Source organism: Trichechus manatus, unplaced genomic scaffold (genome assembly GCF_000243295.1).
Source record: "Trichechus manatus latirostris isolate Lorelei unplaced genomic scaffold, TriManLat1.0 scaffold00022, whole genome shotgun sequence".
NCBI classification, from domain to species: Eukaryota; Metazoa; Chordata; class Mammalia; order Sirenia; family Trichechidae; genus Trichechus; species Trichechus manatus.
Window position 1 is genome coordinate 9,000,494 of NW_004443958.1, and position 24,502 is coordinate 9,024,995.

A 24,502-nucleotide genomic window follows, 5' to 3' on the forward strand; every position below is an offset into this window, starting at 1 on the left:
TACAAGATACTGCAAAACCTCAACAACAAAAAGACAAATAACCCAATTAAAAAATGGGCAAAGGATATGAACAGGCACTTCACCAAAGAAGATATTCAGGTGGCTACCAGATACATGAGGAAATGCTCATGATCATTAGCCATTAGAGAAATGCAAATCAAAACTACAATGAGATACCATCTCACTCCAACAAGTCTAGCATTAATCCAAAAAACACAAAATAATAAATGTTGGAGAGGTTGTGGAGAGACTGGAACATGCCCTGACAGGGAACACAACAGAAAGTTCCTGACGGAGCAGGAGAAAAGTGGGGTGCAGAACTCAAATTTTAGTAAAAAGACCAGACTTAAAATGGTCTGACTGTGACTGGAGGAACCCCAGAAGACATGGCTCCCAGACTCTCCATTAACCCAGAACTAAAACTATTCCCAAAGCCAACTCTTCAGACAAAGAACAGACTGGACTATAAGACATAAAATGACTTCTCAGTTCAAGTAGATACATGAGACTAAATGGGCAGCTCCTGTCCGGAGGTGATATGAGAAGGCAGAAAGAGATAGGAGCTGGTTGAATGGACACGGAAAATCTGAGGTGGAAAGGAGGAATGTGCGGTCACATTACATGGATAGAAGCTAGGGTCACATAACAATGTGTGTATAAATTTTTGTATGAGAAACTAACTTGAGTTGTAAACTTTCACCTAAAGTACAACTAAAAAAAAAAAAGTCCTCTCCTTCTCCACTGCTTGCCTTTCAAGGATCATACTTGGAATGTAACCAACATTAACGGAAATACAATTCAAACCTACCTTTTTTTATCAGAATTGAGCTGGCTATTACACTATGGCTTCTTCCGATTCTAAAGTAAAGCAAACTCTATCAGAAGAAGAGGGAAGATGATAGCCTCTCTATAGGCCTGTTTCCCCCAGGAGATTGTAAGCACCTTGAGGACAGGTGTTTGATTATGTTTCTATCCCTGGAACCTATCCTAGTACTCACTACATAGGAGAAACCAAACACCAAACCCACTGCCATCTAGTGGATTCTGACTCATAATGACCCAACAGGACAGAGTAGAACTGCCTGATAAGAGTTTCCAAGCAGTGCCTGGTGGATTTTAACTGCCAACCATTTGGTTGGCAGCCATAGCTCTTAACCACTATACCATAAGGGTTTCTACACAGGCAACTCTCAGTAAATATCTGTGGGACTGAACTGAATATGAAACATGCATTATGAGCTTGGAGATGCAACTGGGGTGGAATGGGTTAAAAAAAAATTTACACTGAATTTCTGAAAGAATACCTTGTTGGGTGTGGAGAGTAAGTCTGGGAACTTCGCCTTCTTTGGCATCAAGAGAGGGTGGGAAGAAAGAGTGATGGAAGGGGGGCCAAATACTTTCAAGGAACAACATTATGTCCTAAGGACAGAGTGATTTAATGGTAGGCAACTCACCTGTGCTTGCCCAACAGCCCCGTGATTAAGAAATACTGTTATCGCCTTCAAAAGGAAGTTTTCTGAAACATTAAATATAATAACCTCCTGGTGGATTTTTTCCACAGCAACTGCAGCAACCACTTCTAATCGCATTGCTAAAGAGATAAGGCAAGTTTAGAGCTAAGACAGGACACCAGCTACCCATGAAGAAAAGCTGTTCCCAAACAACGTATCAATATACAATCTACCAGCTATTCCACTCAAGGGACTAACTCTACTTCAAAACGTTTTTGTCTTCCAGTGTTAACTGGAATTATGAAGATTCGGGCAGTCAGGGTCCAAGAGCTGTGCAACTGCAAATCAGCCTACTTAACTTCAAACCCTACATTGTTTGAACTAGCCAAATACAGGTTTTTCTAAGGTGATTTAAAAAAAAATCCTATTTACAAGATTCTAGAGCATATTAACAATCAAAAGTTTAGTCTGAATTTTAATGCTGCTGCCAAAAAACCAAAAAAAAAAAAAAAAAAGATTAAGGTTTTGGGGGTTTTCCTTCATATATTTGCTATTTGAACCACATGAAAGAACTTTTAAAAGTGTGACTAGCCCACAGTCTTTCTCAACGATAAATATATGCTTCAACTTATTTTTAATATAGGTCAGGCATGATTATTTTTCATGCTGCGGAAAGAAAATATCCTGCAATTGGTTTAGTTATGGCAGTAATAGGGTAAGATCCAGGAAATGAAGCTTTCTTTCCATGTGGCTCCCTTCCGCTTCATAAATCAAACTGGAGGGATGAGCAAACAGCTGCTGATTTCAGTATTAAGAAGGTTAACGTCACAAACAGTTGGCAAGAAAGTGCAGAGGCTTAAGTCATTTAGACCATACACTACCCTGAAGCAGGACACACCTCCATAAACTCAGAATGGAATGCTGAAAATTTCTGATGAAAGGATCTTTCCTTCTCCACACTCCCTCCAACATCACCTCTACCCCGCACCAGCCCAAGTTAAGTCACAGCAGCTGAAATTTCTCAGACCTTCACAAGCAAAATCCAAAGCGTAAGCCCCTTCTTTCAGACTGACTAATTAGAGCGTTTTCTATAAAGTCTTCAATTACTTAAAGAAAGCTGTTCATTCATTCATTCACTGAACAAATATTTATTGAGTGTCCACTAAGTTCCAAGTACTCCTCTAGGCATTGGGAGTATAGCTGTGAACATGGGGAGACAGACAAGAAACCAATAAGCATATGGAGTTGTTGTTTTTCCAGTTGCTGTTGAGTTGACTCTGATTCATGGCAACCCCACGTGTGTCAGAGTAGAACCGTGCTCCATAGGGTTTTCAATGGCTGATTTTTCAGAAATAGATGGCCAGGACTTTCTCAAACCTGCAATCTTTTCGTTAGCAGCTGATCATGTTAACTGTTTGTACCACCCAGGGACTTCAGAATAAAGTATACGCTCCCTCTCTATATATATACTAGAGTATACAAAGATATGTACTATCTTGTGCTTATGAGGAAAGCAGGGTAAATATATAAATGGGCCCTAGCTCTGCAAGAAAGCATTCCTTATTGTCCCCAACTTTCAGGTTTCCTCTCTTTATATTTACAGTATTTACTAACAGTAACACTTATTTAACAAAACTGTTGGTCTTATGTATATTTTACATTGTATGTTCCATCTCTACAACTTATCAGGGAACCTTTCAATTTTTCAAAAGTATCTATTTATGCATGTTTTACATTATATACACGTAAATATATAAATATGTACACTTCCAAAAGAGTAAAGTAGCTGAAATGAAATTTAAAAAAAAATTTACTGAGATTCCTTCTTTAAAGAGTTTCTCCTTTCAGATAGGTCTTCCAGACTTTATGGGATTTTCAAAGCATATGCAACTTCATTCAATGCTTTGGAACAGTTATAAAGCACTCATTTTCTTTCCCCTGATAAATGCAGACTGACTGATAAACATATCATACTAGGAATATGGTCTCTTGTCATTTCATAATTATTGAGGCAAAACTGAATTTGTGGAGAATATATTTTCTGGTAAAATGGAGAGACATAGATTCTGTGGCACAAGTTATTATTTAAAATAAAATCTACCCATAGAAAAATTTTAAAGTGTATAAAATATCTGAAAGCCCGTAAATCCATTTCCAATTTCTATTTTTCCAAGTTTTGGAAGTAAGGATCTGGATAGCCCATCTGGCTTTGTTAATTTAGGCCCCCTTTTAACCAGGAGGAAACCCTGGTGGCGTAGTGGTGAAGTTCAGCTGTTAACCAAAAGGTTAGCAGTTCAAATCCACCAGGCGCTCCTTGGAAACCATGTGGGGCAGTTCTACTCGGTCCTATAGGGTCACTATAAGTCGGAATCGACTCGACGGCACTGGGTTTGGTTTTGGTTTGTTTTTTAACCAGGAATCGGTATAACAGAGCCCTTGGCCTAGGGACATTCGAGTAGAGTTGTCGACCCAAAGCTGTGTACATTATTTCATACTCAGTAAATTGCACCAACCAAAGCCATTTGTTTCTTACTTTTGCCCCAATCCTGCTGTGTCATGGCCATGGCTAGTGACCAACAGACAATTGTCAATGGGTCAATTCTGTTCAGCTCATTGAAGAGTTAAGATGGACAAGGCCTGATTCCTTCTCTTGAGGATCCCTTCTTTTTAGTGGAGGAAGACAGATATACAGGTAGTCCCTGGTTTACGAATGAGATCCGTTGCTAAGTGTGTCTTTAAGTCAAGTTTGTACGTAAGTCGGAACAGGTGCATGTGGTTCTTATTTATTTAGCCTTACTTGAGTGCAAGTAAAGGCTTGAAGCCTTTTCAATGATTTAAAAGCTGCATGTGTAGCAAGTGAAGGTGATTGTGATGAATAATTTGTTGTGAGTAGGGGCTGGCTCAATCGTTTCAAAGTGAGGGAAAATTTACATATTAAAGAGCAACTCTGAGTTGTCTGTAAATCAGACATAACCCAAGGACTTACTGTATTGTAATAATAACTAACATACTTTTAGTTCTACATGCTAGATACTGTACGAAGTCCTACACATACATTAAGTCTTTTAATTCTCATATCAGCCCTACAAAGAAAGTACTATTGTTAACCCCATGTTCTCAGTGAGAAAACTGAGGCCTGGACAGGTGAGGTAATTGCCCAAGGTCACAAAGCTAGTTGGTCCACTTTGCTCCATGTCTAGTCCATGTGTTTTACTGTCACTCTGAGACTCAATGGTTGCCTTGTTGTAATACCAAGAATAGTACTACCAAAAGAGAAGTGTACTGTTAATGTCTCCTGGGCATGCCAAAGCACAAATAAAGGTAAATCAATCCACAAGACCCAGAGACTTCAGGCAAATACAAAAGTGACAGCTTTCATATGGTAACAAGTAGCTTAAGCTGCCTCCCTTAGAGCAGCCCTGATCATTCCAATTTACCACAGTCCCCACCATTCCCAATTATCTTACACTCTATATGTTTCGCTACTGTGCAGTTAATGTCAAGATGTTTTTGGCTGGAGAGCTTTTAGATCGCCTAATGCCCAAACTGAACCCCAGACTAATTAAAATCAGGATCTCCTGGGGAAGGATCCAGTTGTGAGTAGTTTTTAAAGCTCCCCAGGTGTCGCCAAGGCATGGTCAAGATTGAGAACCAGTACTGTAGGCTGTACACCAGGAGTTCTTAGTCAGAGGCAACTTTGTCAACCAGGGGACATTTGGCAATGTCTGGAGGCATTTTTGGTTATCACAACTGGAGGTGTGCTACTGGCAACTAGTGGGCAGATGCCAGGGATGCTACCCAACATCCTACAATGTACAGAGATCCCCCAACAGCCAAAAATAACTCAGTTCAAAATGACACTAGTGCCAAGGTTGAGACACCTTGCTGTGTACAATACTCCCATTCAGTTCAATTAATCTAATTTGAGTATAACCTATCAGCAGAAGCCGTGAAATCAACTACCAACTAGATCTGAAAGTTTCTCTGCTACCCACGCATTCAAAGAAATGAAAAATCAGGGATAGGTGGCCAAAAATTTTGCCTTGCAAGGCTTTCCAACGATAATGTATGCATTCTTGATCATGTCTTAATCAGCCTTTTACAAAAGATTTGGGAGGGAAAGGTTTCTAGATAAGCACTACACCTTTGACCATGATTACCTCTGAACACTTTTAAATGAGGAAATGTGCTTATGATGAAGGTTGAAGTTAGCAGGTTATATCTGCATTTACCTCTACTTGCTGAAGGCCGAGTACAGTGAAAACCTGCAGTTCTCTGCCTGAGGACATCTTTGGGGCAGGGAGTACACAAAGGATCTCATCACCCATCTGTCAGTTTCTATCACCTGTCTTTTAATTTGTTGTACTGTGGTGGCTTGCATGTTGCTGTGATGCTAGAAGCTATGCCATGGGTATTTCAAATACCAGAAGGGTCACCCACGGTGGACAGATGTCAGTGGAACTTCCAGACTAAGACAGACTAGTAAGAAAAGGCTGGTGACATACTTTCAAAATTTAGCCAACAAAACCTTATGGAGTACAACAGAACACTGTCCAACTCACTTGCTTTGGACACGTCATCAGGAGAGATCTATCACTAGAGGAGGACATAGTGTTTGGTGAAGTAAAGGGCCTACGAGGGAGGGCAAGGGAGACCTTCGGTGAGATGGATTTACACAACAGCTGCAGCTGCAATGATGGACTAGAACATGCTGGTGGTTATGAGGATGACACAGGACTGGGCAACATTTTGTTCTCTTGTATATAAGGTCGCCATGATGAGACCCCAGCCTCCAGGCACCATTACCAACCCCCAACTTGTAAGTAGTGTGGCATGAGCCACCTCCCCTTCTAACTGGTTTCTTCAGAAGTTTTTTAGGCAGTTGGCCAACTTCCTGCCCAAGATACGAAAAATAAGAGGCTGGGGTCTGCAGACCACAAAACCAGTTAAGACCAACTCTGGCCCACCTCACATGCACAGAACCATCAACCTCGTCCTCTGGGTGACCCCAGAACTCTTCTCCCGCCAGACGAAACCAAACTTTAGAGGCCCAAGATTGGGGGAAGACTTTCAGAAGCGAGGAGTCCGAGCCTAAGATCGGGTTTGAGAGACCCCTCCCCCACAACCACCTTTTGGACTGTGCAAGTACAGACGACGGAACTGTCCTAGGAATGTCTTTTTTGGGCCAGACCAATCAACGACTTTGCTCTTTTCCACCAGGACTCTTCCCCTAAAAAATACTGTTTCAGCCACTGTTCAGGGAGCCATCTTGGCAACAAAAGTCTCAGTGTGTTCCTTTGTTTGGCCAACCAAATAAAGTTTCTTCTCCAGCTTTCACCCATTTCGTGTGTCTATGGCCGCATGGAGTAGACCTGGAACAGTCCGGTTACAGTGAGACAGAGCAGACTCAATGGCAGCTAACAACAACAACACACAAAGGGCCAGTAAGAAGTACCAGAGAGTTGATGCCCCTAAAAGCAGCTCTAATGAAATGATGGACAGAGAGTTGGTAAATGAATTTTACCTGGCTTCCTCACCTCAGTTAAGATATGCTGAACTCCAGAGAGGCTGAGTTTCTCATGTTGTTGTTAGGTGCTGCTGAATGGATTCCAACTCACAGAGACCCCACAGGACACAGCAGAACTGCCCCATAAGATTTTCTAGGCTGTGAGATTTACAGACGAGCCCTAGTGGCACAGCGATTAAATGCTCAGCTGCTAACCCAAAGGTTGGTGGTTCAAATCCACCAGCCACTTTGAGGGAGAAAGATATGGCAGTCTGCTTCTGTAAACATTTACAACCCTGGAAACCCCAAACGGTAGGTCTACTCTGTCCTATAGAGTCACTATGAGTCGGAATCGACACAGGACAGCAATGGGTTTTGCTAATTGTTATGCATTGAATTGTGTCCCTGAAAAATATCTGTCAACCTGGCCAGGCCAGGATGCCCAGTATTGTGTGACTGCCCACGATTTTGTCATCTGAATGTGATTTTCCTTTGTGTTGTAAATCCTACCTCTATGATGTCAATGAGGCAGGACTACAGGCAGTTATGATAATGAGTCAGGACTCAATTTACAAGATTAGGTTGTGATTTAAGTCAATCTCTTTTGCGATATAAAAGAGAGAAGCAAGCAGAGAGACATGAGGACCTCATATCACCAAGAAACAAGAGCCAGGAGAATGACACATCCTTTGGATCTGGGGCCCCTGCGCTGATAAGCTCCTCAGCCGGGGAAGATTAATGCCAAGGACCTTCCCTCAGAGCTGACAGAGAGAGAAAGCCTTTCCCTGGAGCTGGCACCCTGAATTCAGACTTCTAGCCTCCTAGACTGTGAGACAATAAATTTCTGTTTGTTAAAGCCATCCACTTGTTGTATTTCAGCTATAGCAGCACTAGATAACTAAGACAATACTCTGTGGAAGCAGATCACCAGGTCTTCCTCCCCGGAGCCACTGGGTGGGTTCAAACCACCAACCTTCCAGTTAGCAGCTGAACGCTTAACCACTACACCATATTGGTTCATTTCCCTCACTGTCTCACCTCCCCACTCACTCCACTACCAATGTTTCCTGGGATTACCTCCCAAATAAACTTCTTGCACTTAGATCCTTGTCTCAGGTGCTACCTCTGGGGGAACACAAACTTGGAACAAATCTCAAAATAGATGAAATTATCAGATACGCATAGCACACTCAAAAATGAAGTGGAAAGAAAGGAACTTGGAGATATCATGGAGATACCTGAGTCAATACCGGTAAAAAAAAAAAAAATTCAGAAAACTATTATTAATATGTTCAGAGAGACAGTAAAGATATCGCATCTACAAAACAAGAGGATACTATAAAAAACGAGCCACCAGAGAATAAGGAAACGTTCTTGAAACTTAGAGACATGACAGCTAACATGAAAAAAAAAAAATCAATACAACAGTTGTAGATAAAAATCTAGTAATTCTCCATGAAAAAAGAACAAAAATAAAAAGAATTGGAGAAAAAACAATATGACAGTTTATTAGTGCGTCAAAACAGGGGATCCAACATCCAACTAGAAGAATTTTCACACACAGAGAGCAAAGAAAATGGAGGGGAATAGTTGTCAAAGAAATAACACAGGAACATGTTCCAGAACTAAAGTGTACGAGTTTTCAGAGCAGAGATCACAAATTTTCTCAGTAAATGACAACGTCTAAGTGATTTTTTCCTGGCTCAAAGAAATACGTAACAGTTCCATTTATCAACTATTAGATCCAAAGGGTGTAAAAAGAATTTATGGCTTAAAAACTTAGCACCTATTTGGCACTAGACAATTTCTTAAACCTTGGAATCATACTGGATACTGACACTCTCATTTCCTCTTTCACACTAATTTTCAAGTAGTATTTTTTTTTTAAATTACAGTGGTTATTAAACCCAGAAAACTCAGCTTTGCAAAGATATAACATCATTGAGAAGAATATAGCAATCTAACATCGTTACTGGCATTTGCCTGGTATCTGAGAGATGTTGCTGAGTTTTCCTTTGAAAATTAATTAAAAAAAAAAAAAAAAGAATTTCATAGCATCCCCAGGGTGCCTAGGTGCACAGTTTGGGAATTATGGCTTTTGCCTATTAGTGCCCATCAAATGCTGAGCAAATTGATTAACAAAAAGACTCACACCATGGCAAATCACTGTATACAACTGAGAATATAAGTGGTAAAAAGAAGTTATTAAAAGTTTCCAGAAAGAAGAAACAGGCCACACGTAAAAGAAAGGGAATGGGAATGGCATTAAAACTTTTCACCAGCAACTCTGGAGAATGCCGAAGAAAAATGATACTGAGTCTAGACTATCATACTCAAATTATCAATCTGGTAAGAGGATAGATTAACAATATCTTCAAACATTTACCTCCCAAGTATTCTTTCTCAGGAGGCTACTGGAGAATGTGCTCCAGCAAAACCAGGGAATAAACCAAGAGTGAAGGTAACAGTGGATCCAGGAACAGTTAAGGAAAGCCCAAGGGAGACAGCCATGCATCAAGCCAAGAGTGGCAGGGCTCCAATAAAAAGAAATAAATGGAATGGGTACATTATTTGATATGTATGAGCATTTGATAAAAATTAATGCTAGGAATTTGATACATTTATTGTTACATTTGGGGAAAAGAAACTATTGTTATAGGTATAGGAAAACTAAGCAAATGGAAAAAGAAAAAAAAGGTAGTAGTTAGTAACTCCAGAAAACCTAATCATAGGATATTATTTGGCTGGGAAGTGAACAGTGGTCATAATTTTATAAGCATGTTGTCATTGTTGTTGGGTGCCATCAGGTCAATTTTGACTCACAGCAACCTAATGTGACAGAGTAGAGCTGCCCCATAGGGTTTTCTTGGCTGCAATCTTTATAGAAGCAGATTGCCAGGTCTTTCTTCTGCAGAGCTATAGGAGGGTTCAAACCGCCAAACTTTCGGTTACCAGCCAAGTGCTTAACCATTGTACCACCAGGGCTCCCTTTAGAAGCATAGACTGATTTAATCAACAATGCCTGAAATTGATATATCAAGATGCATCAGTATAAGCATATTACTTAGAATATGAGAATAACAACAATGAAAACAGCTGAAAGTGGTTTCTTCTGGATATCATGAGGGGGTGTGGAAAAGGAATGCTATAAGCCTGTGTTCTTTTGATTTAGAAAAAAATTCTAAAAATGAAGTAGAGAACAGTGGAAAATACATAGATATTGCAAGCAAAAATGAAAAGTCATTGACCTTGATTTTCACTGAAGATGAAAGGATGCTGCAGATAAAAGTATTTGTGCCCCAAAGAGCAAAGCAATTGCCTATATTTTATATTTCACTTTATGTGATCCTACTAATAATACACATCACCTCTTCTGTGAAGCATTCCTTTCAACTTCAGATATCCTTAGTAACTACTTCTCCAGTCATTCCACAAGCTCTCTCAAAGCATTTACTCCTTTATCATTTATTATTATTGCAACATTTACTTATAATTTACATAAATATATTTACATAAATGTAATCTGTCTCCCTTCTAGACTGTCGTAGTTTAGAAGAACAGAAATTTCACCTCATTCCTCTATAGGTTTTTGCTTTAATCTGCCAACAAGATCCCACCTTACAAATATTAAGAGATAAATAAATTATTTTACTAATTAATTATGTAACTATTATACACTATAATTAATCAATTCAAACTGCCCATTTTCTTTATATTTTATCATCTCTGAATTTATTTAGGAATGTGCCTTAAAAATGCTGGCAACTCTCATCTCCTGGGCCAGAAGTAGGACTTGTCACGCACCCTGTACCATTCTCCCGGCCTTGGAGAGGGAACAAACTAACAAACAGGAAAAAACAATCTGCCAGCTCCCCTAAGCCAGGAACTCAGCACAGGCACAGCTCCTTTATTTAGGCAGAGGCATAAGGGTTCCATGAACTTGGAATGCATTTCACACCTGTCTAGACCTGTGTGGGAACATTTCAACAGCACAGGCCCTCATTAGCACAGTACAACAGGGTATATACCTGAGGCCTAACTTCAACTGTATCAGCTATATGGTAGAGTGGCAGGTTCATGACATTTAACACTGATCTGCCCATTAAGCAGGGTCCTCACCTACCCACACCATGGGCTTGAGGACTGGTGGCTCCACACACGCCACCGAGCCACCTGCGACAGGAGTCCAAGAAGAAGTGGTGCCTCCCAGTCCTTACAGCCAACAGTATTGGGTGTGCATAATCCGGCTGCAAAACCCACCCACCTACGCGCTCTAGGGAACAGGGACATGCTTTCCTCCCAGACACTCGGGCAGCCGTCAGGCACCTACATTGCTCAGCGCATGACCTCCTACTCCAGCCAGATACCTGTGCCTACTCCAATCACCCCTGCCCATCTAGGACTGTAGGTGAGAGCCTGCACCACACGCTTGGTGACCAACTACCTGGACACCTGAGGTGAATCCACACAAGAAAAGTAAATGGACTTCTGGACTCACATATCTAGTAACAGATCAAACCACCTGGTGACAGGGCATTACAGCTTCAAAGATGCCAATAATCAAACTAGCTCACGTGAGTAGCCTACTTGGGCGTATCAAAAAAAAAAAGAAAGAAAACAAGAAGCTGGGACACAGGAAGCAAACATAAAATAAATAAATGTAATAGCTTATTGATGACTAGGAGACAACAGTCAATATCAAATCACATAAAGAGGCAGACCATGATGGCTTCAGCAAGCTCCCAAAACAAAGAATCAAGAAACCTTCCAGAGGAAGAGAACTTCTTGGAATTACTGGAGGTAGTATACAAAAGATTAATATACAGCCCTCTTTAAGAGATCAGGAAGCAGATCATGCAAAACATAGAACAAGCCAAGGAACACACAGACAAAGCAACAGAGGAAATTAAGATGATTAGAGAAGAGCATAATGACAAATTTAACAGGTTGCAAGAATCCATAGAGAGACAGCAATCAGAAATCCAGAAGATTAACAATACAATTTCAGAATTAGACAACTCAATAGAAAGTCATAGGAGCAGAATTGAGGCAATAGAAGTCAGAATTAGTGAGACTGAAGACAAAGCACTTGAAATCAACTTATTTGAGAAAATACTAGAAAAAAGAATTTTAAAATATGAAGACACCCTAAGAGTTATGTGGGACTCTATCAAGAGGAATAACCTACGAGTTACTGGAGTACCAGAACAGGGAGGGGGCATAACAGAAAATACAGACAGAATTGTTTAAGATTTGTTGGCAGAAAACTTCCCTGATATCATAAAAGATGAGAAGATATATATCCAAGATGCTCATACAAAACCATACAAGGTAGATCCCAAAAGAAAGTCACCAAGACGTATTATAATCAAACTTGCCAAAACCAAAGATAAAGAGAGAATTTTAAGAGCCACTAGGGATATAAACAAAAAGTCATCTACAAAGGAGAGTGAATAAGAATAAGCTTGGACTACTCAGCAGAAACAATATAGGCAAAAAGGAAATCGGATGACATACATAAAGCCTGGAAGAAAAAAACTGCCAGCCAAAAATTATATATCCAGCAAAACTGTCTCTCAAATATGATGGCAAAATTAGAGCATTTATAGATAAACAGAAGTTTAGGGAACCTGTAAAAACCAAACGAAAATTACAAGAGATACTAAATGGAGTCCTCCAGTTGGAAAATCAATAACATCAGGTAACAACCCAAAACTAGAACACAGGACAGAGCAACCAGTTATAAACCCAGATAAGGAAGTAACAAAAATAAATCAAAGCTAAAACACTGTAAATAGAGAAACAGAGATGTTGACACATAAAAGATGACAACATTAAAACAAAAAGGAGGGACTAAAAAAAATGTAGTCATAGATCTTTCATATGGAGAGGAAGTCAAGGTGATATAAAGAAATGAAAGAGTAGTTTAGACTTAGAAAAATAGGGGTGAATACTAAGGTAACCACAAAGGAAACTAACAATCCTACATATCAAAATTGAAAACAAGAAAAACATAAAGACTCAGCAAGTACAAAATCAACAACAATGAAAAAGACAAAAAGAAAATATGTAAAGAAAAATGACTCAACAGAAAATTAAGTGGAACAAAGCAACTAAACAACACACAGAAAAAAGACATCGAAATGACAGCAGTAAACTCATACCCATCAATAATTACGCTGTATGTAAATGGACTAAATTCACCAATAAAGACACAGAGAGTGGCAGAACAGATTAAAAAAAAAACATGATCCATCTATATGCTGCCTACAAGAGACATACCTTAGACTTAACGACACAAACATACTAAAACTCAAAGGATGGCAAAAAATATATCAAGCAAACAACAGTCAAAAAAGAGCAGGAGTGGCAACATTAATCTCTGATAAAGTAGACTTTAAAGTAAAATCTACCACAAAGGCTAAGGAAGGACATTATATAATGATTAAAGGGTCAATACACCAGGAGGACATAACCATAATATATATTTATACACCCAATGACAGGGCCCCAAAATACATAAAACAAACTCTAACAGCATTGAAAAGAGAGATAGACAGCTCAACAATAATAGCAGAAGACTTCAACACACCACTTTTGGTGAAGGACAGAACATCTAAAAAGAAGCTCAATAAAGACACAGAAGATCTAAATGCTACAATCAACCAACTTGATCTCATAGACATATACAGAACACTCCACCCAACAGCAGCCAAGTATACCTTCTTTTCCAATGCACATGGAACATTCTCCAGAACAGACCACATATTAGGCCATAAAGCAATCCTTAACAGAATCCAAAGCATCGAAATATTACAAAGCATCTTTTCTGACCATAAAGCCAGAAAAGTGGAAATCAATGACAGAAAAAGCAAGGAAAAAAAAAAAAATCAAACACATGGAAACTAAACAGCAAAAACTACTGGGTTTTAGAGGAAATTAAGGATGGAATAAAGAAATTCACAGAATCAAATGAGAATGAAAACACACCCTACCAGAACCTTTGGGACACAGCAAAAGCAGTGCTCAAAGTCAATTTATAACAATAAATGCACACATTCAAAAAGAAGAAAGGGCCAAAATCAAAATATTAACTCTACAACTCGAACAAACAGAAAGAGAGTAGCAAAAGAAGCCCTTGGGCACCAGAAGAAAGCACATAATAAAAATTAGAGGAGAATTAAATGAAATAGAAAATAGGAAAACAATTGGAAGAGTTAACAAGACCAAAAGCTGGTTCTTTAAAAAGATCAACAAAATCTATAAACCATAGCCCAAACTGACAAAAGAAAAACAGGAGAGGCAGCAAATAACTTGAATAAGAAATGAGATGGGTGATATCACAACAGAACCAACTGAAATTGAAAGAATCGTAACAGAATACTATGAAAAACTGTACTCTAACAAATTTGAAAACCTAGAGGAAATGGACAAATTTCTAGAAACACACTACCAGTGTAGCAGGGGTGGGGATCTGGAGACCATGCTTTCAGGGGACATCTAGGTCAATTGGCATAACAAAGCTTATTAAGAAAATGTTCTGCATCCTACTTTGGTGAGTGGTGTCTGGGATCTTAAAAGCCAGAGAGAGGCCATCTAAGATGCATCAATTGGTCCCAACCCACCTGGAGCAAAGGAGAATGAAGAACACCAAAGACACAAGGAAAGTATTAGCCCAGGAGACAGAAAGGGCTGCATAAACCAGAGACTTCATCAGCCTGAAACCAGAAGAACTAGATGGTGCCTGGCTACCACCAATGACCGCCCTGACAGGAAACACAACAGAGAATCCTTGATGGAGCAGGAGAAAAGTGGGGTGCAGAACTCAAATTCTAGTCAAAAGACGAGACTTAATGGCCTGACTGAGACTGAAGGGGCCCTGGAAGACATGGCCCCCGGACTCTCTGTTAGCCCAGAGCTGAAAGCATTCCCGAAGCCAACTCTTCAGACATAGATTAGACTGGAGTATAACACATAAAATGATACTCGTGAAGAGAGTGCTTCTTAGCTCAGGTAGGTACATGAGACCAAATGGCAGCTCCTGTCAGAAGGCAAGATGAGAAGGCAGAAAGGGACAGGAGCTGGTTGAATGGACATGGGAAATCCGGGGTGGAAAGGAGGACTATGCTGTCACATTACAGGGAGAGCAACTTGGGTCACAGAACAATGAGAGTATAAATTTTTGTATGAGAAACTAACTTGAACCGTAAACTTTCACTTAAAGCACAATAAAAAATAAAAAAAGGCTGGCAACTTAAAATTACTGGAGGTCCAGAGGGAAATCGAGTTCTTCCCCAGAGGGTTTACCATAGCTTGTCAGTCACCTGGGAACCCTAACAGCCTGAAAGCACTTTAAATTATCTGCTTAAATATTTTGTTTTGATCACCTTGATGTAATAAATCCAGACGTTAAGTATTGATTAGAATTGTCTCGTGATTTAAAATCTCAAGGGAGATACTTTTCCTTCCTTCTACCAGTCCCAAGGTTTGAGACTTCGGAGTTTCTTTGTCAGTCCCTTTCTGCTGGATGAGTTTATTTTTCATTAATCCCAGCACCGAAGGTGCCCTAACGTTAAGCAAGTATCCTATCAGACCTCCATCTTAGACATTTCTTCAATATCTCAAGGATAAATAAAACAGTGATGTATGTTCCACTGGGTGGTTTCTGGACTGCATGAAATACAGTACAATATAATTGAGTAAAAAGCTAAGTATGTTGGTTTAGTAATAGTTACATAAATGTGTTACATTCTTCATAAAGGAGACATTTTAGTTGCTTTGGAAAATAAGATCTCCACATTCCTAGAATTACTTGAAAAATTTTCAAAGAATTTTGAATTTTGCTGTGTAGGTGAAATCCTCACTTGTCAATTTGCTCTTTGCAAAACAATTTTCTGCGTGTTCTTGCATGATCAGCATTTAAAGACATATTTCACATTTACTCATCAAAATCCCCAGCAGTCCACACTGTGGTCTGGTTGATGAAAAACATCCGATGCTACTAAAAATCATCAACGAAATATGCTCTTGTGGGATTATAACTCTCACCCACACAAAGCAAATGAACTCTCCGAGAGTATCAGTCAGACAGTGCAATTCCTTAACATGGCAAATTCTGAACTGTTCCTTCCAGGTCAGTTGCCATTGAGTCAACTCCAGTTCATGGCAACCCTATGTGTGTCAGAGTAGAACTGTGCTCCATATGGTTTTCAACGGCTAATTTTTCAGAAGTGGATCGCCAGGCCTTTCTTCCGAGGCACCTCAGGGTAGACTACAACCTCCAACCTTTATGTTAGTAGCCGAGAATATTAACCATTTGCACCACCTAGGGACTTCAAACTGTAGCTTGGTGCCCGCAGAAGACTTCATAAAACTTATATGATTTTGCCTTTTATTTCACGTATATGATCAAACCCTCTATTTGAAACTTATACGTAGCTCAGCATAGAATTTGACACAAATGTAAACCAAACCAAACCCACTGCTGTCGAGTCGACAGAGTAGACAGAACTGCCCCATAGGTTTTCCGATGCTGAAAGTCTTTATGGAAGCTGACTGCCACATCTTTCTCCTGTGGAGCAGCTGGTAGGTTCGAACTGCTGACCTTTCAGTTAGCAGCTGAGTGCTTAACCGCTAAGCCACCAAGGCCCCTTGTGATACTTACAGCTAGTAATTATTTAGTGCTTTCTAAGTACCAGGCAATAAGCAAACTGCTTTATATACTTAATTGCTTTTAACCTCACAATAACCCAATGAAGAGTTGACTGACTTCACTGATTAAGAAATTGAGGCTTGAAGTTAAGTAACTTGCCCAAGATCACAGAGGTGGAATAAGGATTTAAGCCCAGATGGAGTAAATCTATGGCTCACTCACTAAACCACTACAGTATCCTGCTTTGAGAAAAAGAAAGAAAGAAAAAAAAAAACTTGACTGTGAAAGAAACAGTGGCAATTTGAACAGCAATGCAAATAAACTGGATATGTCAACTGTGATAATACTCAGCAACCAATCAAATTTTAGATAGATTTTACCACACTCTTCAATACACTAAGAATGAGGCTTCCAACCACAGTGAGGTGCAGTAGTTTAAAAGATTGGTTGCTGTTAGCAGCCATCAAGTCAATTCCGACTCACTGGGCTAAAGTATGGCTCATCTTTTTTTTTTTTTTTAAATAATATGTTATTGTGTTTTTGGTTAAGGTTTACACAGCAGTTTAGGTTCCCACTCAACAATTTCTACACAAGTTGTTCAGTGACATTGGTTACATTCTTCACAATGCATGAACATTCTCTTTATTTCCGTTCTGGTTGCTCTGTTTCCATTAATCTAGTTTCCCTGCCCCCTTATATTCTCATCTTTGTTTTAAAGTAACTTAACTGTTTGGTTTTATATACATGATTTTTTTAAAGGAGCACAGTACTTCTGGGTGATATTCATTATTTTTTAAGCCAATATGTTAGTTAGTGACAAGGTGACCTTAGGGGTTAGTTTCAGTTTAAGATTTGAAGGGTATCTCAGGACAATAGTCTTGGGGAGTCCTCCAGTCTCAACCAGTCCAGTAGGTCTGGTTTTTTTTTTTTTTTGGTTTTTGGTTTTTAGGAATTTGAGGCTCTGTTCCACATTTCTCCCATTCTATCAGGGTCCATCTATTGTGGTCATGGCTCATCATTTTAATTTATAATCACTGTTCATCATACACTTTTCCATCTTGTCTATTCCAATTTGGGCATGGGGCTTATTTGCATGGGTCTGTTAGGATTTCTATTTTGTGGTGCATATTACAAATTTTCCCTTAAGTCTCACTCTGCAGGCCAGAGCCAAAGGCAAGCATTATTATAGATCAAGGCCAGTGAAGTGGGTAATGACGTTTGGTATAAAAACACTTGCTATATACGAAGGGGCAAATCTGGCTTTTCTTTAACATTAACTGCTTTGAAACACATCATTTGCAATAGAATTCTTAGTAGGCCACTAGCTGCCAGAGCATAATTTCCCTTCACCAAAGAGACCACTGGTAGCTTCGGCTACATGCCTTTCACAAACGTGGAGCTGTGTGCAGTGTGTTATTTTTAATACACACTCCCCGGGGTGACTGCTAAAATGCACCACTGAACATGAAGAGCATTACCCCACCACAGCAGAAATAAGGAACTGAAGGACCGTTCAGATGAGTGCCACTTAAGGAATTCGGTCTGGATTCTCAGACTGATACATAAGCTTAAAAAAGAAACAATTAAAACATCTAAGCAGATAGTTTTCATCTCCACAGGTAGAAAGAGTTCTTGCATATTCAGACTTGTAGGTCCCTGAGCCACAGGGAGCAAAAGAAAGGTGGTTATAAATAACACATTAAAAGGATAATTACATTCTCCTATAACTTTCAAAACCATGTCTGTCTCCTCTTTTACCATCTTTCTTGACTGGTCTATGTTATGTAAGTGCTTTATAGGTCTGAAGAGTCACTTTTTTGGTTCCTCTTTTCTATATAGCAAGGTGGACTTTTTATTGTTGTTTTTAGGTGCCATTGAGTCAACTTTCGATTTATAGCAATCCCATGCGACAGACTAGAACTGCCCCATAGGGTTTTCTAGGCTGTGATCTTTACAGAAGCAGATTGCCATGTCTTTCACCCGTGAAGCCACTGAAGCTTTCGGTTAGCAGCCAGGCACTTAACCACCGTGCCACCAGGGCTCCTTATGTTAAATGTTTATCATCACAGTTCAGAGCGTGAGTTGTAGATGATGGGATTCATAAAAAGGGTAACTAACTCCCCCAATTCCCAGAATTCCTTCTTTTTCTCTCTTCCATTCCCTTCCTTTTCCTTCTCCCTCTTTTCCTCCCTCCCTCCCTCTTTCCTTCCTTCCCTCCCTCCTTCCTTCCTTCCTTTTTTCCTTTCCAGCACATGTTAAGCACCTACTGTGCGCCAGGCACTGTGTTACACACTGGAGTAAAAATCACACTAATATGTATCACTAATCTTGAGTACTTCACAATCAGCTTCAAATACCCGACCTCCTCAAATACTTTATGCTCCCTGAAATCAGAGGCCATGCCTTATGCTTCTTCAACTTCCTTTTGTCTCCTGTATGATGTCTCAGTTTGTGACAAGCACTGGACAGCGTGTGAGATAATCCGATTCCAGCTCCAGCTCCATCATTTACAAGGTGACCTCAGGCATGTCACCTAATCTCTGAAACTTCTGTTTCCTTCTCCATACAAAAGGGTGATCGTGATCCCAGTGCGAGCATCCACAGAGGGTCGACCAGATGACCACATCATAATGTGAATGAAGCCACTGCCCAAATCTAAACCTTGCTTACGAAGGTGCTCCTGAGTATATTCAGGGTAGAGTGGCTGATCCCCAGAGCTACTGGGCATTTCACTAGAACCTTGCCAATCACAGGCTAGAGGCATGCCTCTGGAGAGTTACCTTCTTGAAATGCAAAAGTGGGTGTGACATTTCCCTGCTTAAAACACTTTGCCCTCAGAATGAAACCCTTCTCTGTAACAAGGCCTACATGCCTCAGTCCCTGCTCAATTCCCTAGCCTTTCCCCACACTTCCCCCTAAGCAAGGTCTAAAGGTTACATTCCGCCCTCTGAGCCACGCTGAGCTACAGGTGATGCCCAAGCTCTTCTGGGTTGCTGACTATCTGACCTTAAAATAGGGAGACTATCCTGGGTTATCAGTGTGGGTCCAATGTAAGGACAAAGGTCTGTAAAAGTGGAAGAGGGAGACCAAAGAGAGGCAGGAGTAACAGGATGTGAGAAGCACAAACCTGCCACTGCTGGCTGTAAAGACGGACGGGGCGCGCACCAAGGCCTGCGGGCAGTCTCTCGAAGCTGGAAAAAGTCAGGAAGCAGATTCTCCCCCAGGGCCTCCGGAAAGCAATGCAGTCCTGCCAAGACTCTGATTTTAACCAGTGAGATCCATGTCAGACTTCTGGCCTAAAGAACTATACCACCCACTCCCCCCATAAAAAACAAAAACCATTGCCATCAAGTTGATTCTGACTCATAGCGACCCTATAGGACAGAGTAGAACTGCCCCAGAGGGTTTCCAAGGAGCGCCTGGTGGATTCAAACTGCCGACCTTTTGGTTAGCAGCTGTAGCTCTTAACCACTACACCACAAGGGTTTCCGAAGGACTATACGATAATAAATCTGTGTTGTTTTGAATCACTAAATTGGTAGTAATCCATGATAGCCGCAACAGAAAATGAATATAAATACACCAGACAAGAAGAAGAAGACCCAGTGAAGACAAATCTTTCTACCTCTCGGAGCTTCACCTTCCTAATCGACAAACTGGGGATAAGCATCCTTAATCTAAGGAGCCCTGGTGGTGCAATGGTTAAGCACTCAGCTGCTAGACCTGGTGTTCTGCTCCTGTAAAGACTGCAGCCTAGAAAACCCTATGGGGCAGTTCTACTCTGTCCTATAGTGAAGCTACGACTCGACGACACACAGCAAAAACGATATCCTCAATCTGCTTATACCATAGGGCTGTTTATGAGGCTCAAAAGCTATATGGCCTGTGCTTGAATCTCACCCTCAGCACTTAATCATTGTGTGTCTTTGGCAAATGACTTAAAACCTCTGTGCCTCAGTTTTCTCATCTATAAAATAGGGATGCTGATGTTGCTGTTGTTAGGTGCTGTCAAGTCGGTTCCAACTCATAGCAAACCCCATGCACCACAGAACGAAACACTGCCTGGTCCTATGCCATGCTCACAATTGTTGTTATGCTTGAGCCCACTGTTGTAGCCACTGTGTCAGTCCATCTCATTTAGGGTCTTCCTCTTCTTCGCTGACAGTGCTGAGTTATTGTGAAGATCCAATGAATTAATCAATGTAAAGCACTTACAACCACCTCTGGCACAAAGTACTATTATATAAGCATTAGCTATGATGACATATGTAAAAAGTTTGTGAAAGGTTAGGCATTATAAAGTGGTTAGGCAGAATTAGCATTTTTTATATAACACTGGTTCTCAAGAGAGTGGAGGTTCAAATCCCAGTCCCCAGTGGCAGTTCAGAAATGCCTGGGGCATCTTAGAGGTCAAGGGATGGGGGGTCAGAGAGGGTGGCCAACTATCAGCATTTAGTGATGGGAGCCAGGGATCCTAGGCATTCTGCAACCCCTTCGGGAGTTGTTCACAGTGCAAGACTTTTGCAGATCCCAGATGACACCATGCACCCCATCCACTGTCATTTGTAGCTGTGCACTGATGGTGATTTTATAGACCGGGCCTAGCATCTGACTCCTTCACTATGACCTCTGGTACAGCTGTGCTCATGCATTTATCAACTGAAACACTTTTAAAAAATATATAATTTACTTCATTTTTCCTTTATATTACTGTTAGGGCGTTATATTGATTTTTAAATTAGCATTAAAACCTAAAAACCTGTTGCCTCGAGTTGATTCCGACTCACAGTGTTTTATTCTCAGAGTACTCTCCTATACAGCAGTCCTGTAAAGTAAGCAGGTCCAGCAGGTTTCCTTATTCCCATTTGGCAGATGAAGACACTGAGGCTCAGATAAGATTAATTCTGTGACCGAATCTGCCACTACAACACAAGCATGAAACTCTTCACATTCTTGATTTCACTTCCCAGGGTGTTCCACTAGTAGTGGCAGTACCTTTCCACAAGGGGGCACACATCATGTCATGGGGTGCATATCTGCAGCTGTTGGGCGACTAAACTAATCTTCTTTCCAAAAAAGCAATCTAAGTAAAAATAGTGTGTTTGCCATATGACTATAACTTTAAAACATCTTCCTTAGCCCTCTCCCCTTACATGTCCAAAGCCTCTCCTACGTAGAAATTCTGTAATCAACACTGTGTTTTGAGAATACGAGCAAGGAGGTGCGTGACTTTCAAAAGCCCTTCAGGTGGTTCTGATAAGTCCCTCCAGCTGAGAACCCCTGCACTAGGCCAAGCGACAAAAGAGAGGATGTGTGACACGTGACTTGATGGTATATGCTCTCTCTTGCAGCACTTAACTCAGAATACGGGACACTGTTTTGAGCAAGGCCTCCACTTGCTTCTCTTGATAGCGGTTGATTTCTGAAAACTAGGGCTGTGGAGCAGCTACCACACTGAGCCAAGATGGTTCACGTCTAGGAGGCTCATAGGTCTTCCCGGAGAGGCCCTGCCTGCAACACAAGTTCTAAGAATATCCTGTTAGAGGTTTTCACAAAACTCACTTTTCAGTGGCTGATTCAAAGAAAGTCACATAACTGTTGTTGTTTTTCCCCCTTGCCTACGTTTTCCAAATGCAGAGAGTGACCTTTTCTTCCGCTTTTGGGGGGTGAGATTTTTTTTTATCTCTCCGCTAAGTCATTATTCATTAAACTGAGAGCGAGGAGAGGAAAAAAAGAAGGGACTTAACAGAGGACAGTGACTGAAATAAAAATGACCTGCCTTTTGTCCCCCCCGATACTTTATAGTAAGTACCGCAAGCTGAGCAGGTGCCCAGGAGTTTATAGTTCAAGCTACACTTGCCCCACATCCCACCTGCCCCTTGCCACACAAACCAACACATACTTGAGCCCAGAAAACCTTTTCTCTGCTTACTTATGTTAATCATCAAGCCAAAGCAAATAGCCTTCCACTTTCTGGATCCAGGGTGGCAATTAAATATGAAGACAACACAAATCCTCTAGACAAAAGAAGAAAACAAAACAAATAAGCAAACAAAAAAGCTCTGTATTCTAGGCCAGGAGGTGGGCCACCATGTACCAGGGAGTTGCATCAGCTGTCACTCGCACATAGCAAATTTGGTTTCCCAACTTTGAACTTTCTCGGTTTCACACACCAGCACTGCCACTAGGTGAGCAGGAAATTGATTTATGTCGTTGGTTTAGGACTTCAATCAACCCCCAGTTTTCAAAGTCTCCGCGGAAACATTCTGTTTCAGCGGCTAGGGATTCATTTATTCATTCACTCACTCAGCATGCATGCCAATAAGCACGTAGGCTCAAGAGAGATTCACAACAGATAAAAGACCTCAGAGAACACAATCTCAAATTAGGGGGAAGCTGCCTAAGTAGATAAAATAATACAAGATTAGTGCTGACAGAGGTATGTACAAAGTGCTGAGGAGCAGAGAGACAGATTCCAAGTGAGCAATGTATCTGCAATGGCAAGGAGAATGAATTATGGGTTTACTACCCTATTGCCCTTCTCTCCCACATATCCACAAACATGAAAAGGTTCTTCCTATTCTATTCATATTCAATCATTAGGGGATTGGGAGCCTCTGATCTCAAGAGAGACATTTCTAAGGCGCCTCACAAGCAGGAGAAACTATTTAGAAATGCAAAGTTGTTTCTGCACCACTCCAAAACAAGCCCAGGAGAAAGGCAGAGAAAAAAAAAAAAACTTCTCCAGCCAGAGCAACCTGGAATCCAGACTGACCGGCCAGGCACCTGGCAGGACAAGTGAACTGGTGCATAAAACTGCACCATACTCCTAGCCCTTGGCACAACTCCCTAGGCATAATCCCAGTGTCCAATTTGCAGGAAAGACGTGAAGAAAGAAGGGTGATCAGAATTTTAGCATTCTAACGTTGCCACCTCTCTCTGACCTCTTTATGATTCAACCTTTTTCGGCTGGGTCACCCAGGCTTCTGAGGGGGAAATTTTTGTCAAAGCGGAAAAGTTGGGCCCGCTTCGCTACGTGGATGGGTGAATATGTCTGAGTCTACCCTTCACTTCCCGTTCCAGTTCCCAGCCCCTACACTACACTCGGATTATCCGCAGGTAAAATGAGACAACATTCACTAAGGACCCAGCCCGTGAGTGGCATGTGGTCGAAGCGCAGTAAACCGTGCTAACCTTGCCTTTTCACACACACCTCCTGGGTCAAAGCCTGTCACCACTCTAGGCGCTGGAGAAGTTGCCCCCAGGTGGGTAAAAGTTGTGGAAACTCCCGGCAACCACTCGTCCCCGTGCTCCCAGGGTGTGAGGGGCACGTGGGTGGCGTGAGTGTGAGGGTGGGTGTGTGAGCGCCCGGCGCGTCCCACGCCGTGTTAACTCCTTACCTTCCAGCAACACCTCCTTGCCCGCGCGCTTCAGCGCCTGCACCGCCTCGTCGTGGGTGGCGTCCCGAAGGTCAGCTCCGTTCACGGACAGGATGGCGTCGCCCACGTACAGAGCTTGGGTCTGGTCCGCCGCCAGCCCCTTGAAGATTTTGCTGATGAGGATGGGCATCTTGTTCTCCTTGCCCCCCTTGATGCTGATGCCCAGCCCGCCCAACTCCTGCTTCAGCACCTTCACGTCGCGCTTCTGGTTCGAGATAGCCTCGGGCACCTGCTCCGGCAGGTCGGTGAAGGCGGTGCGGACCCCTGCGGGCGAGTCCGGGGGTTGCGCGCCGCCTGCGCCCGGGGTCCCGGCGCCCCTGCAGAACGAGCCATTGGTGGCAGTCCCAGGGCCGTTGTATGCCGCCGCGCTCTCCTCGCAGCTCAGAACCAGAGCGTCCTCGCTCAAGTTCACCAGAACTTTGTGCCAGCGATCCCGCACCAAAACTTCCAGCAG

At 41.5% G+C, this 24,502-nt stretch overlaps 1 protein-coding gene across 1 annotated transcript in view; it reads right to left on the reverse strand.

The window, feature by feature from the left end:
• The window catches only part of SNTB1 (syntrophin beta 1), a gene marked incomplete at its 5' end in the record, with an annotated part of 270,822 nt that extends 246,320 nt beyond the window's left edge, over positions 1–24,502 (reverse strand). The window contains one exon of the mRNA XM_004373027.2: positions 24,010–24,502. Within this exon, the coding sequence (XP_004373084.1) occupies positions 24,010–24,502 (493 nt within the window). The remainder of the gene's footprint in view (positions 1–24,009) is intronic.